General features: G+C 40.1%; 2 protein-coding genes and 1 long non-coding RNA gene across 8 annotated transcripts in view; 1 reads left to right on the forward strand and 2 right to left on the reverse strand.

The window, feature by feature from the left end:
• alkbh3 (alkB homolog 3, alpha-ketoglutarate dependent dioxygenase) overlaps positions 1–1,480 on the reverse strand; it is a 41,529-nt gene extending 40,049 nt beyond the window's left edge. Inside the window, exon 1 of the mRNA XM_069905778.1 lies at positions 1,316–1,480. The gene's annotated coding sequence lies outside the window, so the exon portion shown is untranslated. The remainder of the gene's footprint in view (positions 1–1,315) is intronic.
• LOC138746997 (uncharacterized) overlaps positions 1,377–14,426 on the forward strand; it is a 41,198-nt gene continuing 28,148 nt past the window's right edge. Inside the window, exons 1-2 of the long non-coding RNA XR_011347227.1 lie at positions 1,377–1,459; positions 7,617–7,699. This is a non-coding gene — a long non-coding RNA (uncharacterized lncRNA). The remainder of the gene's footprint in view (positions 1,460–7,616; positions 7,700–14,426) is intronic.
• hsd17b12a (hydroxysteroid (17-beta) dehydrogenase 12a) overlaps positions 5,490–14,426 on the reverse strand; it is a 108,150-nt gene continuing 99,213 nt past the window's right edge. For all 6 annotated transcript variants that reach the window (XM_069905729.1, XM_069905720.1, XM_069905735.1 and 3 more), the window contains 3 exons: positions 12,004–12,069; positions 7,333–7,482; positions 5,490–5,737 (listed from right to left, as the gene is read on the reverse strand). In XM_069905729.1, coding sequence (XP_069761830.1) covers positions 5,624–5,737; positions 7,333–7,482; positions 12,004–12,069 — 330 coding nt within the window. In that variant the 3' untranslated portion in view covers positions 5,490–5,623. The remainder of the gene's footprint in view (positions 5,738–7,332; positions 7,483–12,003; positions 12,070–14,426) is intronic.

The following is a 14,426-nucleotide window of genomic DNA, read 5'->3' on the forward strand; positions in this document are numbered from 1 at the left end:
ACAGTGGTGGGAAACCTTGATGATCAGCCCCCTGCTTTCATACAGTGGTGGGAGACCTTGATGATCAGCCCCCTCCTTTCATACAGTGGTTGGAGACCTTAATGATCAGCCCCCTCCTTTCATACAGTGGTGGGAAACCTTGATGATCAGCCCCCTCCTTTCATACAGTGGTGGGAAACCTTGATGATCAGCCCCCTCCTTTCAATACAGTGGTGGGAGACCTTGATGATCAGCCCCCTCCTTTCAATACAGTGGTGGGAGACCTTGATGATCAGCCCCCTCCTTTCATACAGTGGTGGGAGACCTTGATGATCAGCCCCCTGCTTTCATACAGTGGTGGGAGACCTTATGATCAGCCCCCTCCTTTCATACAGTGGTGGGAAACCTTGATGATCAGCCCCCTGCTTTCATACAGTGGTGGGAGACCTTGATGATCAGCCCCCTCCTTTCATACAGTGGTTGGAGACCTTAATGATCAGCCCCCTCCTTTCATACAGTGGTGGGAAACCTTGATGATCAGCCCCCTCCTTTCATACAGTGGTGGGAAACCTTGATGATCAGCCCCCTCCTTTCAATACAGTGGTGGGAGACCTTGATGATCAGCCCCCTCCTTTCATACAGTGGTGGGAAACCTTGATGATCAGCCCCCTCCTTTCATACAGTGGTGGGAAACCTTGATGATCAGCCCCCTCCTTTCATACAGTGGTGGGAAACCTTGATGATCAGCCCCCTGCTTTCATACAGTGGTGGGAGACCTTGATGATCAGCCCCCTCCTTTCATACAGTGGTTGGAGACCTTAATGATCAGCCCCCTCCTTTCATACAGTGGTGGGAAACCTTGATGATCAGCCCCCTCCTTTCATACAGTGGTGGGAAACCTTGATGATCAGCCCCCTCCTTTCATACAGTGGTGGGAAACCTTGATGATCAGCCCCCTCCTTTCATACAGTGGTGGGAAACCTTGATGATCAGCCCCCTCCTTTCAATACAGTGGTGGGAGACCTTGATGATCAGCCCCCTCCTTTCATACAGTGGTTGGAGACCTTAATGATCAGCCCCCTCCTTTCATACAGTGGTGGGAAACCTTGATGATCAGCCCCCTCCTTTCATACAGTGGTGGGAAACCTTGATGATCAGCCCCCTCCTTTCATACAGTGGTGGGAAACCTTGATGATCAGCCCCCTCCTTTCATACAGTGGTGGGAAACCTTGATGATCAGCCCCCTCCTTTCATACAGTGGTGGGAGACCTTTTCACTGGGGCGACACATTCCGCCCCCACCCGAGACCCTCCTCCCAATTTCGGGTTGTACCAACCTCACGGTCCGACCTGTGCTGTGCCACCGTCCTAAGTCCGGCCGGTCCCAGCATCGCAAGGCCCTGATCAATCGTTCCTACCCGGCACCCGCTCGGAACAGGGTCCGCGGTGGCGTCTTCCCCAACAGACCTCAATGCGAGCAGGTGAGGGGAGGGGATGAGAGGGGTGGGGGGGGAGGGGAGGGAGGGAGGAAAGGGAGGAAGGGGAGAAAGGGGGGGAGAATGGGAGGGAGGGAAGAAAGGGGGCGGGGAGAAGGGGAGGGAGGGAAGAAAGGTGGGGGGGGGGGGGGGGCTCGGAACGTGCAGCAGGGGCTGGTGTTAAACAGGGTCCGCGGTGGCATCTGCCCCACACAGCCCTCAATGCGAACAGGCGAGAGGGAAAGAGGAAGGGAGGAAACGAGAGGAGCTCTGAATGTGCAGCAGGGGCTGGTGTTACGAGCCCAAAGGACCCCAAAACCCAGCAGCAATCGACATTCACCAAGAGAAGTGGCTTTCAAAACAAGTTATTTTTAATAAACTTCAAACATGAAAATAGAATCAAACTTTAACTTAACTCAGTACTTATACTAAACTCTATACTAGCCCAAATTACCCCCTTCTAATTCTTAGCACACGTGTGTGTGTGTGGATTTAAGAAAAGTTCCTTGGTTCACAGTTCAATCTCACTTCTTACAAGTTTTCTGATTGCAGGCAATCACCATACTGTGCACAAAATTTAACAGGTATAAAGTTCATCAGGCTTGGTGCTTGAAAGGTAAATGTTTACTGCTCAGGAAGGTTCTTGTAGGGGTTGCAGAGAGAGATATTTGCTGCTCCAGGATTTCCTCAACTGAGGTACCACCATCAGTCACCTCAGGATCTCGCTGATGAAACTTGCCCCATCAGGGTCTTCCAGATGGTAACCTCTTTCTTCAAGTTACCACAGAGTTCCATTCCTTCCTCTATTTCAAGAGAAACATCAGACATCTACTGCTCTGGAACTTGCTTTCATCAGTTTTAAACAGTTTTTTTCCTGGCTTGCACTTTTCAGTTACTTGTCAGTGTCCCACACACTGACTGACTGAGCTGTTAACTCGACTTTTCCAACTGAAACTCTAAAGAGAGCATGTGACTCATGTCTTGCAAACCCCCCACCTTCTCCAGCAAATAACAGTTCTTTCTTCTTCTCAAGTTGTTATCTTAGGTAAACCTGGCAAAATCATTGAAGAGCTTCCACTCGCCATCGTGTCTCCAGTTCCAAATAATGGTCATTCATTTTATGATGACAGTGCTTACATTCTCCGAGATCTTCAATATTTCAAATAAGATGTTTTAAAATGTGTGAATATATGTGACCTACTCTAAATCTTATAAATTCTCCCATTATTATTACACTGATCTTAAACAGGAACCACAGTGGCATCTGCCCTACACAGACCTCAATGCAAGCAGGTGAAAGGGGAAAGAGGGAGGGGAGGGGGAGGGAGGAGAGGATCTCTGAATGTGCAGCAGGAGCTGGTCTTAAACAGGGACCACGGTCCCACACAGACCTCAATGCGAGCCGGTAGGGGGGAAAGAGGGAGGAAAACAATGAAAGGGAGGAGGAGGCAAGGTGTAATTGATTCCACCAGTTTAGTTTATGCTGAGAAGTGGGGGGGGGGGGGGGGGGGGGGGTGGTTCCAGATTGTGTCAGTTGGGAAAGTTTGTATCAATCTTGGCACTTTTGCAAAAATAAAGACTTCAACTTCTCTATCCTTTCAGGACATCCACATAACACAATCTATACATCTCCCCAGGATGTACCTGCAAATCTATTGTCCAGACCCACTGTGCTGGTAATGTAGAGTGACTGAGCAGGGAGAGGCTGATCATGAAGAGGGGTTAGATGATCAGCCCCCTCCTTTCAATACAGTGGTGGGAGACCTTGATGATCAGCCCCCTCCTTTCAATACAGTGGTGGGAGACCTTGATAATCAGCCCCCTCCTTTCAATACAGTGGTGGGAGACCTTGATGATCAGCCCCCTCCTTTCAATACAGTGGTGGGAGACCTTGATGATCAGCCCCCTCCTTTCAATACAGTGGTGGGAGACCTTGCAGGTGTTTCTCTTGAGTGATTTAAGACCTGCCCCGTGTCAGCAGGATCTCTACACAGATTGCCCTTTGTTCCTAAACAGACCTTTCTTTTAATTATACTTATATAAAATGCCTTCCAATAACAACCTGTGATGTACTCCAATTACTAGGAGAGACGAGATTTTGGGGATTTTTTAAAATTTAAAAATGTTCCTAGTCTGATCTGATATTTGATGACCCCTCTTTGCCCTCAACACATATGGCCTTTCTGGGAATAGCTGAAGTTATGATAATCGTCCCAAAGGAAGAATTTCATTTCAAAACATGGGTGTGTAAAGGTTCATCAGATGATTTTCCTTGTTGGGATAGGAGGAGAAATTAAGCACACTGAGCCAATTTTTCTGAAGTCCAGAAAACTGAGAGATGATTGTACTGAAATGGTATAGAGCTCAGCAGGGATGATGCTTTCTTGGCTGGAGTCTAAACCTGTCTCAAAATAAGGGGTCTGTCTGTTCAGGACAGTCAAGAAATATCTTCATTTAAAGGATGGTAACCTTTAGAAATCTCTATCTCAGAGGCTATTGATTGCTGAGTACATCAATGACAGATTTTATTTGCATATTTGGGAAGTCAACAGGAAAGTGGCAAGAAGGTGCAAAAAAAAAAATCAACTCTGATCTGACTAAATGGGAGGACAGGTGCAAGTGCCAGATTAGCATACCCATCTTAAATTTACAGGCATTCATGTACTTACAGATGCAATCCCAGCTAGCATTTCCTTAGATGAAAATCTAAAAATGTTTTCCATAAGTTTTAGCAGGCCAACATGACCTCTGCAGTCCATTACTCCCTGATATATGTCACCCCTTGCTTATTAGGATCAGCCAGAATTCAAGGAATCTTAGTCAGAAAACAATCAAAAATATAGACATTTCATCATATTCTTAGATTTATAATTCATGTATTGTCAGTATATTCACCGTGAAATATGCAAGATGGTGAGACAATCGACAATGTCAATTTGGAGGGATTTTTTTTCCTCAGAGGCAAGTTTCGCAAGAGCCAATGGAAGCAGTTTTGAGTACTTTTTTTAAGGCAGATGTGATAAAAAAGGCAATTGAAATGTGACCAGGCTTTAGGACTGACCAGGGAATGGTCCTTGCATGTGATTCGAGAAGACAGTGACCATGTCATGTTTTCAAACTTAATGGTGGGATTGAAATGGCAAAGGCAGCAGTTCTTCTGATTCACAGTTCCATGGCTTTTAAGACTATGTTTGAAAATGTCCCTCCGCAGAAAGTTTATTTTCATTTTGTAACCATGCATAGCTGTGACTGTAAGGGTGCATCACACTGCAGGAACAAATATTGAGGATTGCCACCTAGGAACTGGTGCCCCCAAGATCAGGGTTTAGATACTCAGCTGTTACACAATCCACCAAAGATGCCAAAATGGTTTTGAGGAACTGGTAAAAATGTGTACCATGTGGAATATAAAAATAACTGCAAAGTGAATAAACAGAAGATTTACTTTCCAAAAAGAACAATTATACAATTAACTCCTAATTTTCCAGTTACCAGGTAGTATTTATGTTAAAGATTTTTTAAAATTTTAAATCATATACACTGGCAGATCATTTCCTTTGGCCATCTTTAATGCACCAAAGTTTCTGTAATTAAAACAGATAGTGAAAAGAGTTGATCATGGATGTATCTGGTTAAAAAAGACAATTAGTGTCGCAGTTTTATTGCAGCTTCTCTTAACCGTTTGTCCTCCATGTCCTGCTTTTCCAGGACTGGTTTTACACCCAACCATATCCTGTACTTTACTACTGTAAAGGTTTACCAATGGACCCAGTGCGGAGAATATATGATGAAAGTTTAAAAATAGCTAGAGTCCAAAATGTTAAATTGGGTTCAGGTTTTTCCTTGTGATGCAATCTGGCAACAATCATTTCTTCCCACATGAATGCCAGAGCAGAGACAAACTTTGTGCTCCAATTTAAATGCATGTTTATCATAATAAATCAACTGAATAGCAGATTTTCTTGTTGGGTTTTGACCAAACTAAGTGCACACAAATTCTTTTTTTTTTTAAATTACAACAAAATGAAATGTAATCTCCTGTCTTAGTCTTTATTAGTTCACATTTTCACTAAGTTATGCTTTAGGGCAATAAACAGTGCATTAATAATATTGTTAAATCATACAATAGTAATGTTTCCCTTGTTTCTTGTTGATCCATGTAAATATTGATCAATCCCCTTTTTCTTTCAGCTTCTTTAGTGACCGGGCACGGATACCCTGGTTCATCTTCATGGCCTGTTTCATTACCAGTGATACTGGAAGCAAGGATGCTGTAATCCAACCCTAAAATATGTGAAAAATATTATTTAATTACGACTACATATTGGGGATAACCCAATTAAGTTAGATGAAGATGGGGAGGAGGGGAAGAAGCAGAGACAAAACCAATTCCATTAAACATCACCTAACCCCATCTTTCTTATCCAAAACCACCCAATAATGTTTTGAATCTTAATTCCAACTCTCATCACATAACATTTATTGAACTTGCAGAAATGTCCTAAGCTATTTATGTAGAGAAATGCTTAAATCCAACCACATTCGACAGAAATCAAATCTACTTTCAGTAACTGAGGCCATACAACATCAACCACTGAAGTCCTAATGGGAGGAAATCTGTTGTTCTTACTTGGTCTGGACTATATTTTAGCTCCAGATCCACACCAATGAGTGTTCACCTTTATTTGCTCTGATTTGACTTAGCAAATTGGTATTACAGTCAGAGGAGACATCATGCTACAAGGACCTGTTCCAGTGCTTTACAGTTCCATGTTGAAATAACTCATTCAGCAGGTAATCAGGGACACACAATAAGTGATGGCTTTCTTCACAGCACCCACTTCCCGAGAGCAAAGCAAACTTTTGCGCAGAGACCTCTTCTACCGAGTGTCTCTGTTTTACTACATGACATTTTACCTCTGACCGTTCAGTTCTCATTTTTTACAATTCAGCCTCTCCTCACATGCTGCTTGGCAACTCTGAATGAAGCAAGGGATGGGATGGAGGATCCAACTACTAATTAAAACTGATGTAGGATGGATGACAGATCAGATCCCACGAGGTCAGACAGCTCAGATGCAAAAGTTCATGCGATTCAGTATTCAGTTGGTTCCAAATGCACAAAATCACATGTAACAAGGTACAACAGCTATGAAATAAAATGATTAAGAACCTCCAGAATAGCAACAGAAAAAAAAAGTTGAGTATAGTATACATCTAGCAATCAGTGAAGGCCTACCTAACTTGATGGAAAGTCTCAATTATGTCCCACAAAACCCTATAACCCATTAGGCAATTTTATTACAATCACAATGCAAATCACCTAACATTTTGGGGAATTGTTAACCTGCGGCAGTAAATTTCATCGTCAAAGCACAGTTATGCAAAAGGTGCATCACAATTTAAATAACTTCAGTTAATAATAGTGTTTAACACGAATGGTTGAAATAAGCTCAAGAAATAGATGTGGTAAATCCCTGTTCCGAAAATACTTATTTCTTGTTTGGCATTGGAGCAAAACCACAAATATTCCACCAACATTTAAGTACAAATAAATACCAAATTAACAGGAATGAGAGTTGCAATGGGATTCCAAAACCAATTCAAGTATGCTAACAATTTGTAAACTAACAAAAAATGGCATACTAATAGGAAATTTACATTCAGGTGAGACTATGGAACATTTCATTATAAAATAGTCGACCAGTCACACATTAAAAAAGTCCAATTTCATGGACAAAATGTCTGACAGTACCCATCCAATCATCCCCAAAATACACGAGCAATAAAGTGTGAGCACATTTGAACCCTTTAATGATGCAAGAAAAACAAAGCTAATAAATTGCACAACTGATGTCGAATTTTTTGGGGATTCTTACCATTATGGCATGTGGTAAATAGCCATTTGTCTGCACTTGAAGGCCAACTGTGTTTAAGGCAGCTTTCACATAGGTTTCTGCACTTGGTTTCTGCATAGTCGGTGTTCGCAACTTACTCATTTTAGTTGCCACGTAAAATGGAAGTATGCTCTAAAACAAAGATAAGTCATCAGTGAAAAGCCAATTAAAAGACTATAAGAGCACAAATAAATTAGGAGTTAAAACTATAGCCTTCTTCACTATTAATAAGATGTCAGCTAACCTTAACCTCGTCTTCCTTTCAGGGCAGCGTGGTTGGCGTAGTGGTTAGCACAACGCCTTTACAGCACCAGCAAACAGGTCCGGACCAGGGTTTGAGCCCTGTGCGGTATGTAACATTCTCTGGGTCTGTGTGGGTTTTCTCCGGGGACTCCAGTTTCCTCCCACCGTTCAAAACATATTAGGGGTGTAGGTTAATGGGGTGTAAATTGGCCAGCATAGACTCATGGGTTGAAATGGCCTGTTACTGAGCTGTATGTCTAAATTTAAGTAATCTTTAAGTGATGATGCATATAAAAATACTAGAGCACAAAATATGCTTGGGAAATTTAAATATTAGCCACTAGATGGTGCAAATAGGGAACACCACTAGTTATCAGATAAAAAGGGCACAGTTTTTTTACTTAAACTTTCTCGACAGTTCTGACGGAAACCATCTTCTTGCCTACTGACAATATGTAGAAGTGTACCTGGTGTAACATTGACAAATCTAATTAATTTGAAAGTTTGAAAGGAGGATGTGTGGTTCAATAAGGATTCAAATTCTTCAGTAGTTTGCATAAATTACTAATCCAAACAAATAGTTAATACCATCTGATTTAAAAGAAAACTCTTTGGATGTACATGTTGCTGGAACATGTACATTATAGATCCTCCATTTCTACCTGCCTTAAAAGTGATGCTAAGCCACCTTGGAGCTACACCCCAAGGGGAAGACATTTATTATACTTAGCCAACAATGAACATTCAATGTATGATGTCTGGAAATGATGCAGTTGAAGGGAACTTGAAGGCTGTTTTGTATCCCTGGGTAGATTAAGGTCAAAGGTTTCAGGGGTCTACTGAGTATTGAATACTGTCCTGATGAGAATCCTAGAATATTGTGCATCCAGAATTAGGCAAACAGCCACAAAATAAACCATTTCAGTATGTGAATGAAAGAAAATAAAGGATAGCATATCTTTGAAATACTCTGCCCAGGAGGGTTATAGAGACTCAATCACTGAATACACCCAAGATATGTAGACTTTAGGATCATAGGGGAAATCCAAGTTATGTGGTTAATATAGGAAAGTTGTGTTGAGGTACAAAACTAGCTGTACTCTTAACAAATGGCAGAGCATGTTCTAGGGACCAAATGAGGTATTGTTTTCTCAGGCAATTTAGTACATGATGCTCAGGCCAAACCAAATAGATATATGGGGTTAGTAGGTTAACTGGTCACATGGATCTATTTGGGCGGCATGGGTTCATGACTGGAAGAGCCTGTATCTCCAAATTTAAAAAAAAATAGGTTCTTAGTCTCCTTTACCTGAAGGATTAATAAAGCAATTAAGCTTATGACAATCTAAATCTGGGGAAAGAAATTTGAGAACAGCCATTCTAAACTCCTCCCACCCCCCCCCAAAAAAAAAACACTAGGGTTCACAGCACATTCAAGTAAAGGTCTTTTTTTCCAACTTGCATAAGATTTTTTTTTTAAATGTAGTCAGTAGGAGAGAAGTACAGGAGAATCTAAAACTTGACTGCTTCCCAGGGAAGAGGACCCATAAACCCTTTGAGCAGAGTCCTATGGGGATCAAGAGCAAAAAAAAGGTTGAGAATAGCCAGTCTATACGAGTTTCATTCAGAGTTACCAAAGATCTACATCATCCTTTAGACATGTCTGAGGATTTACAAGTTAAACATGCTGCAGTGCTAGGTTTGTTATATTTCATATTTTAGCTGGGAAAGTGAAGTTCACTTTGATTTTTAAAAACACACCATTTGTTATTTCTAAGTTGAATTGTCAATTGGAGTTTCTCTTCTTTCAACAAAATAAATTGGAGAAAAAGAATGTGTAAATTCAGAAAGCAGGTATCGTAACAAAAATGACAATAGTAATTTAATAATTAAGGAGAAATAAACAAGAGGTGAACAGTAAAATGTTGATAGTTTATTCATTAGCAAATATAGCTTGTTTCATTTATCAAAAGCAAAGTTAGCACTTGACCAAAATGTAAACTAATCTTTTTCATGACAAAAGAGTGTATGCTTGAAATTATGTTTAAAAATCAATATCATAAAAGAAAAATACAGGATACAAATGTATTTCTTTGTGGTCAGATTACCTTATTTAAGCATGGTCACTTGTTGCCGCTGGGCATCTGTGGCGCTTATACATGCATTCAAAAGCCCGTCAAATTAAAAAAGTTTGAGAGTCCAGATTCTCGGGTGGGCTGGATTTCTGACATCTGGATTTTTACTGTAGTGGATTACGTTCTTCAGCCATAATTTTAGAAAGCACTCAAGGTTCAATAAGATTTGTTTCCATTCACTGGCCTCACTGTTGTACAAGTTAAAAAAAAATTTAATTTGGGGGGCATGGCAAGATGGTGTAGAGTCTAGATGTGCAATCTCGACCTCTCTGGCCAGACTTTTAAATACCTGTTTTTTAACCCTTTGTTTCCAAGTTTAAACTTTTTAAATTTTAGTTTAAAGTATTAAGGAATTATTATGGCCACTAATGGTAAAAAGACTAAATCTCAAGTTCAAAAGAAGATACATTTTCGAAGTGCTGAAGATCTGGGGCCTAGATGACTTGAAACAGCCCCAGGCTCAATTTCTTCATTGCCTAAATCCCAAAGATCGCCTGTGGGGGCTGAAAAAAGAACCTATTACTCACCAAATGAAGGATGGTGCTGGAATTACCCGTTCTCCGGAAGAGTTGGAAATGCAACAGGAAGCATTACAATCTGAAGAAATCATTTTTCTTCACAAATGGATGAGAAAACAACAAGATGTGGGGTGTTAGGTCTGCTTTGTTCATGAATGAGTGAGTCAAACACCAGACTGAGTCGAAATCAAGGTTCTTTGTTCTTTATTGCTGGATTGTAACACTTGCAACTAACAGTGTTAGTTGGAGAAGGCGCATTCTCCAACTAACACTGTTAGTTGCAAGTGTTACAATCCGGCAATAAAGAACAAAGAACCTTGATTTCGACTCAGTCTGGTGTTTGACTCACTCATTCATGAACAAAGCAGACCTAACAGGGGGGAGACCAGCGGTGACCCCCTGAAGAAGTCGGGGTGCCGTCGCTGGGAGTCCAGACCCGCAGTAAAATGCCTTCTGTTGAATTGCAGCAGGAGCTGCAGTTACCTTGTTCTGCCCCCATGTCAGAGAGAGCAGAGCTGAGATTTACTGATTCACAGTGTATGCAATTGAATGCAGTTCTTCAACCTATGTTGACATCTCTAATGAATTAAATGGTTCAAATGAATGCTGGTATAAGTTCAGAATTAAATATGGTTAAGACACGTGTGGATGCATCTTATGAAGATTTTTAAAAATTTCAGACTGCTTTTTTGGTCTGTCAACAACAAGTGACAACACAGAAAAAGTGATGAAGGTGGAAAAATCAGTCATAGAATTAAGAGACCATGAGAAGGAGCTAGAAAGAAAAATAGATTATTTGGAAAATCAAAGCAGAAGGAATAATGTGGTTTGCCAGAAGGTATAGAAGGACAAGATCCTCTTCGTTTTTTTTAAAGACTGGATTCCGCAAATATTAGGGAAAGAATTTTTCCCTGGGGGATTGGCACTGGAAAGAGCCCATAGAGCTTTAAGAAGAATACCCTCAGCTGGTCAACCCCCGAGACCGGTAATAACTTGATGTCTGAGTTATTTGGTTAGAGAAGCAATACTTCGACTTGCAGTACAAAATGCGAGACAATGACAAGCCCCATTATTGATTCAGAATAGCAGAGTCTTTTTTTATCCTGATCTGAGTCAAGAGGTCATTCAAAATTTAGGTAATTGTAAAAATCAAACGTGACTGGATTTTAAAATATTTAAAAGACAGAAAGCAGCAGTGAATTAATCCCATAATCAGCTAAAACATTCATTGGAAAATCAATACATCAAATTGAAAAATTTTAAAGACAAATGGATGATTTCAATGTTTTTCTAATAATAAAGGTTGGCAAAGTTAAACTTTGTATGTCACCGTTACATCTTTCAAGCCAATTGTGAAATGAACATTATGCATGACTCTTAAGCAACTACCATTCATTATCAACACCACTGAGTTTCATGAAAGTAGATGAAAAGTATTTCTTTCAGTAAGACACCAGCATTGAAAACTTTTATGAAACCATTTGAGGCTTAGAGGATAATTACACCACCAGAGGGAGAAATTATTTTAAAAATTGGGGAAATTTACTTGAAAATGACCAACAATGCAGTATATGTAAATGAAGACATTCCATTTGTGAATCGCGATTAAAATCATGCACCTTCTCATTTTCTTAGCACTCATTACTCCTCTCACTAGTGTCACACTGCCAGTTCCAAATCAGATTTATTAGTTGCTATGACAGCAGTTGTTCCTATAGTAACCACAAGGGTCCTTTCCCAAAATAAGCTCTGCTTACCTGGACAATGATCCCCTTGTAATTGTACTCAGCATGGAGTGCTCGTGAAAAAAAATCCACAAATGTCTGTCGGAAATAAACAAGTATTGATAGAAATGAAGTTATTGTTCCAGATTGAGCATTAAACAATCAATTGGTTTAATTTTGAAATTTTATTCCTGATATAGAGTTTCACAGGCAAGAGCTGAAATCAGGAATTCATGGAGACCTGACAACTCTGTTCTGAAATCAGGCAGTCTCAATGCTCTCTGTATCTGACGTCCTTTCATGCTTCAGTGGAAACTTCAAAATCTACCCTAAAATAACCTATTGTATGAATATGCTCTCAAAACTAGACCCTTTACACAAGTGAAACACCAAACTTATTATTCTCCTTTTTAATCCATCCCAGAATCCCATGCATTTAAATGAGTCATTGGAAGAGGGTTGCCAGTGACTTTTCTTCCTTTGACACACGGCTATTCCAGTGGCAGTCATAGAGATTTATCTTTCAATCACTCATTTCTTATCGACATGAAGTTTCTCAACAATATCTTTCTCGATTTGCTCCTTACTGAACAATGTCAATCAGCATTTCAGACAATGCTTTCATCATTTTTGGACTACCTGCTCCAAATCTGTGCACCCACCCCTATAGTTCGCTCGTTCAACGTCTAAAAAGTGACTTGACAAAGTTTTGGTCCTGAAGCACCTTTGATATTATTATAAATTGATGTATTAACTGATACCCGATGTTTACTTCCAGAATAGGCCCTCGCAAATCAATCTTGCTTTAGAGAATAACCTCAGACTAATGATTAATAAATCAAAACTACACTGTTTCTAAAACAATGTTATCTTTCCCAAGAACTAATCTGTATATAGCATCCCAAATGTGACCTCAAAGCTATTTTTGACAAGACTTCATTACTCTCTTATTCTGAAATCCTAACAGCAAAACATGCCACCACACCTCCAGTGAGCAACAACTATGCTCTGCACTGTTTGAAGCTTTTTTTTCCATTTCCCTACATGATACAGTCCACTCACCCATTTTTAATTTTCTTTGTAAATTCTGTCCTCCACGTGGATATTTTTCCCTCAACACACCAGGACCTTAATCCCTATTCTTTTAGCCGTCTCACTGAAAAATCTAGTAAACAGCTCCAATATGGAGCCATTAGGCACCCCAAATGGTAAAAACTTGCCTCATGACAATACCCATTTATTTCTACCTCATTTTCTGTTCAGCTATTCTCTTTGCATGCTAATCAATTAATCCCAACAACTGTTGTTTAACAAACTCATGGCTTCTCAAATATCTTCTGAAGGTGGTGTCTTTAAAAAGTCTCTATCCTTAAAGACCCCCACCACCCAGGCCATGCCCTCTTCAGAGGAGCCCAAAGACAGCATTAGGACAGCTTCTTTTCAGCTGCCATCAATAATCAATGAACCAAAAACACTGCCTTATTCTTTGTGCATTTTTTAATAGTAATGTTTTAAGAGGAATATAAATGTTTGCACTGTGAATGCTGCTACAAAAACAATGAATTTCTTAACAATAAATTCTGAAAATCTAGATACATCGCATATCTAAGATTCCTCAGTCTCTTCTCAATCCTGCATTTTGGATTCCATTTTCTCAACATGCTGTCCCTTCGAAACATTAAAGAAGATTCTAAACACTCGTTGAAAATTCAAAGATGCACCTTTTCACCATCTCCCAACCCTTCTAAAGTTTGGACCACAGCACAGCAGCTATTCAATAATGCACATGCCAAAACTTTCTCCAATTAATTCTTGGAAAGCTAAAGTGTGATATTGCAAGTATATTCTTCAGAGAGGTGGATACAATCCATTTTACAGGCTCAATGACTGAAACATCCAAATGGAGCTTCTGACTTAATATTCCCTGTTGTCAAGGCAACCACATCCACACTTGTAATGTGGCCTCATCACATACCATAAGCAGTCATCAGCAGATGAAACTCAGTACCAATCTGCAGGCTTACCTATTGAAATTTGCTCATATGCAATGTTTCAACACTAACTGTAAATATGAATTATCCAGAACTCTGATACCCAAGTTGCACTGTCTCATATTCTAAATTCTCATCTTACTAACCAAGATCTTCTACACACACCGGTTATATATTTTAAATTTAGACATACAGCATGGTAACTAAGTCCTTTCAGCACACAAACCCAAGCTACCTAATTACACCCAATTAACCTACAATCCCATACATTTTGAAGGGTGGGAGGAAACCCATGCAAACACGGGGAGAATGTACAAACTCTTTACAGACAGCACCTCCCATCCAGAAGTGGAAAGACAAACAGGACAGAAGAAATTTTAAAAATTAAATTCAATGAAAGACTCTCCTGCATTAGGATTGTTCCCTAGAAATAGGAATCCAAGTAACTAAAATAAATTATATATT

Source organism: Narcine bancroftii, chromosome 1 (genome assembly GCF_036971445.1).
Source record: "Narcine bancroftii isolate sNarBan1 chromosome 1, sNarBan1.hap1, whole genome shotgun sequence".
NCBI lineage: Eukaryota > Metazoa > Chordata > Chondrichthyes > Torpediniformes > Narcinidae > Narcine > Narcine bancroftii.